Source organism: Acyrthosiphon pisum, chromosome A1, assembly GCF_005508785.2.
Source record: "Acyrthosiphon pisum isolate AL4f chromosome A1, pea_aphid_22Mar2018_4r6ur, whole genome shotgun sequence".
Lineage (NCBI taxonomy): Eukaryota > Metazoa > Arthropoda > Insecta > Hemiptera > Aphididae > Acyrthosiphon > Acyrthosiphon pisum.
In genome coordinates this window covers 154,424,510-154,429,531 of record NC_042494.1, presented here as the reverse complement: position 1 = coordinate 154,429,531, position 5,022 = coordinate 154,424,510, and the positions used below count along the sequence as shown (strand labels likewise).

At 28.9% G+C, this 5,022-nt stretch overlaps 1 protein-coding gene across 1 annotated transcript in view; it reads right to left on the bottom strand.

The window, feature by feature from the left end:
* The window catches only part of LOC100570822 (adenosine receptor A2b-like), a 45,442-nt gene that overhangs the window by 6,313 nt on the left and 34,107 nt on the right, over positions 1–5,022 (bottom strand). The window contains exon 2 of the mRNA XM_029488626.1: positions 247–461. Coding sequence (XP_029344486.1) covers positions 247–461 — 215 coding nt within the window. The remainder of the gene's footprint in view (positions 1–246; positions 462–5,022) is intronic.

Here is a 5,022-nt window from a genome sequence, read left to right as displayed (position 1 = left end):
TCCCATTTTTTTTTAGTGTCTAAAATAATATATTTGAATTCACAAAATAATGACCATAATATATAATATGATTCATTATTTTCAATCAAACCACAATAATAGAGTACCTATAGTTATTAATTTTGATAACAGATTTTATAGGTTAGACAAGTTTAATTTTATATCATCCGCAAATACTATTAAATGTGCATTATATTATTATACTATATTTATTTGCGTTGAGTAAATTACATTTTTAATGCTTACTTGTTTTATTACGACTGTATAAATATGAGCATAGGAAGTGGCCATAAACAACGCAGGTAAAATAATAGTCGCTAAGTATAAAAACACCAAGTAGTTATAATCCATCACGCGACTGAACTCGCATGCATCCAATGTTGGACCTTTGGCGGCTCTCCAGCCCATAAGTGGCAAGAAACCTATCAGCAGACCCATTATCCAGCAAATACATATTATGCCTATAAAACAAACACAAAATTAAAAATATAGAAACAGTTCTGATGGGACTTTATTGACTCCACCAAAACTTCTGACTCAAACTTTATATTAATTTACATTTATACAGAGACTTCACTAATATTTTAGTGATTTGTTTTATTAAAATAATTAGTTGAATAACATTAGTCATAACTCATACTGATATTTTGTATATTAGTATAATGTATAATTTATTTAAAAAACATTTATCACGATTTAAGTGATTTACCGTTACACAACAAATTCAAAATATAATAAGTAGATAGAAATCATAAAAAAAAGGCTGGACAAGTTAACGATTTTTTTTTAACTCGTTAAGTTAAGGTTTTTTTAAAATAATTAAGTTAAGTTAAGTTAAAAGTTATTCGTATTTTTTTTTCGTTAACTCACCAAGTTAAATGTTAACTTTGAAAAAAAAGTAACTTAACTTAGTGTAAAGTTAAAATTTGTTAATTTGCAAAAATAAAAAATTCCAGACATATAATATAGTTTATTAGATAGTTTTTTTTTACGTCGAAGAAAATTACTGGGGAAATTAAAATGATACATCAAAGTAAAAAAACACATTAAAAAATTTTCATTATTCTTCGGACGAAAATTAACTTAATTTAGATATTTTTGAAATAAAATTAACTTAAAAGTTAACACTTTAATCTTGAAAAAAAGAAACTTATTAAGTAAAAAGTTAATTTGAAAAAAAAAGTAACGAGTTAATTAATTTAACGTTTTAACTTAATCTTAACTTTTAACTCGTTAATTCCCAGGCCTTGCCGATTTCCCTCACCTGCACCTGCCTTTTGCCCGCGTGCTGATCGGCGGACAGGGTGTGTGTGTGTGTGTGTGTGTGTGTGTGTGTATGTGTACTGTATAGTTTATATGCACATATTATGTATATCAAACGACGACGGGTTGGGCAAAGGCCGGCCGCCAACGGAATAATAATATTAGTATGCTTTCGAGAACAATCGCAGGACCCCCGAATCCGATGGGTCCTATACATACTCCAGACTACTACTACTCCTACGTATACCGGTAGCGTATTTCCCGATCCTAGTACGTTTCAGCACGGGGGGCGGAGCCAAGACCTTTCTGCATGATGTATATAATATGTTTTTACCGATCCTAATCTGATTCAGCGCGATGCGCTGAACCCACATAGGGTTCGTAATTTTTAAAAAATTAACAATAAATACATATTTCTGTTTTTATTACTGTGTTTGTCATATTATATTATAGTCATAATATAAGTATACAGTTATTTAAGAGTTAACCAAAAAACAAAAGATCAATTCTTTGAATATTTTAATATGGGAATGACGCCTGCCGGAGCTCGGGAATTTCACGAATTGAATTTAGCCAGTGACAATGATTTAATGACCGATTTTTCATTCATAAAAACCCTAGCTAATTCACAAATAAATCCCAGGACACGTCAAATTTACACTTTACATGATGAATGGCGGTAAGTCACATAATATGTTATTATGCACCTACCTATCAGTCTTGTAAAAAATACTTTTGAAAAACTATTAAAATACTAATACTAGTATTCGCAGAAAAAAGTATTAAAAATACTTTTAAAATATTTACATAAAAATGTATTTTACGAATACTCACAAAGTATTTGAATACAAATACAAGTATCTTTTTTTAAATTTTACACCTTATAGTAGCTTATTAATAAACATGAAATAACTTATAAATTAGGCCATAAATGTAGTATGTCATACTGCTCATATTCTAAGTTTATAGTATTTAAATACAAGTATTTACATTTCGTTGAAAATACTTTTGCATTGCAAGCATGTTTTCCAAAATCAACCTTGCTCTTATGTACATTCCATATTTTACAAGCAGTTTGGCGCTGGCTTTGGAACAGTAGTCACCAAATCCATAACAATGATCGAAAACATTTAATAAATATATTTAGAAAAGTTATGTATGCCACAAATGAGGATGAATGTATGAAAGAAATGAACAATCTTAAAATGGATAGTTGTTCAAAAAAATATATTAATTATTTAAATTACGTAGAAAAATTATGGAAAAGAAATACGGAATGGTGCTTGTGTTTTCGTTCTACATTGGCAATAAGAGGGAATAACACTAACAATATTGTCGAAGCTTCAATTCGGGTATTTAAAGACATTGTACTTGAGAGATGCAAAGCATTTAATATGTGTGCCTTAGCAGATTTTATTAGCACGGTTTTTGAAAGGTATCATAAAGTACGATTAATTAATTTTGCTAACAAGCGTACCACGAAAAATCAACTATGCTATTCAAAATTTGTCCATGCTGCAAAAACTTTAGTTATAACTCAACTCACTTCTAATACGTACGAAGTTCAGTCATCAACAAATGAAGAAATTAAATATACTGTTTTTTAGGATATTAATATGTGTGAATGCGTTAAAGGTCAAGGAGGAGCATTTTGTAAACATCTTTGTGCTGTGCATGAAAAATATTCAAACATTACAACAGCACCACTATTATCAACAACTGATAGAGCAAGCTTAGCCAAACTTGCTCTAGGTGATTTAAATAAAACAGACGAAAGTTTTTTTGATGATATGACGTACTCAAATAAATTAATTGATTTAACTCAATTGAATAACGAAACAAATCTAAATAATACAACTAATGTTGTTTTTGAAAAAAACGATGATACTAACAAAGTGAAACAATGCCCCCCTCAAGATAATATATTAGATATAAATACACAATATGATTCCGAAATACAACAATTGAAAAATAATTTCAATTCAATTTGCAATTTGGTCACAACTAACAAAGATTTATCAATGTTAAATTTTTTGAAAAAAACTAATAATAATTTGGCAAAAATACAAACGCCTGCTCAGTTATCAACTCTTTTAGTCAATTTGGGTAAGCGGAACACGAAAAAAAATATAAGTGTACAACCAACTGCAATCGCACGTCGTAAAGATAGAGCTGGACTCACTAAAGGATCTAAACGTATTCAAGCAGGGCGCCCATCTAAAGTCGAAACTTTTCAATTAAAAAAAAAAAAAAAGTCAAAAGAAATTTAGGAGCAAATATACAAGCAAACAAACTCAATGCAACACATCACTAGCATTACATTTTTATACAATAACACTGCATGTAACACAGCCTGATTAAAATATTTACTTATATTATTATTATTATTATTATTTATTTTTTTATTATTTATTGACACATTTTATATTAATAGGTTAATGAAAATTTTACACCATGACACTGTATGTAATACGTATACTCAGCCTAATTAAAAATATTTAACTTATATTATTATTATTATTATTTATTGACACATTTTATATTAATAGGTTAATGAAAATTTTACACCATGACACTGTATGTAATACGTATACTCGGCCTGATTAAAAATATTTAACTTATATTGTTATCAGTAATACTTATATTATGACTATATAATATAATGCGACGAACACAGTAATAAAAACAGAAATATGTATTTAATTTTAATTTTAATTTTTTTGAATAAATATTGATAGTAAAACAATGTACTATGTAAAAATGTAATATGGTATATTTTGTTTTAAGTGTTTATATTAAAATTACGAACCCTATGTGGGTTCAGCGCATCGCGCTGAATCAGATTAGGATCGGTAAAAACATATATACATCATGCAGAAAGGTCTTGGCTCCGCCCCCCGTGCTGAAACGTACTAGGATCGGGAAATACGCAAACCGTGAACACGATGTTGCTAGTCACTGTCTTTCCACCAGATCGTGTCGTATAGACTATAATGGATGATGAGTGCTGTGATTAATGACCACAGAAATCCTGACCGTGACATCGTAATATCATATATTATGAGTTATGACCGTTGTCAATATTATTAGGATCTTAATAGTTAATACATAATAACTAATAAATAGTACGTATAGTAATATGCGTGTAAATACAGTTACCTATATGAAATAAAATATAACGATCACCAGGCTAAGAACATGACTTGGTTTTACATTTTTAATACTTATAAATTATGATTATAATATATAGGTACCTACACAATACTAATATTATAAAATGGTCGCTATAAATTATGACTGTTTCAGCAAAAACTTTTTAAATTTATGTTTTTATGTTTTCAAATTAGTTTTCATATTATATCATCGTATTCATGTATACATTTTCAAATTTGCAATACAATAATTATACTTCTGCTTGTCAACAACAGTTGTACACAATCTAAAATAACAAAGGTAATACAAGTATAATACAAGTAATACAAGCCGACACTCGAATATCATAGATACGTACAAAGGGGGAAAGTAATCGGTTTCCCGTATACAGTAGGACTGTAACTCGTCATTGAGTAGGTCACTGCAATGGACGTATTAAATTTGAATTCAATGGTAAAATATAAACCGTTGCACACGAAAGACTGTTCCGAGTTTCCGTCTGTCGTTCTAAATTCTGATATAAATATACTATTGTTATTAAAATTATTAGGTAAAAACTATAAATAGCATACAATTATAAAACTAATCGAAATGTTAGAACATTTC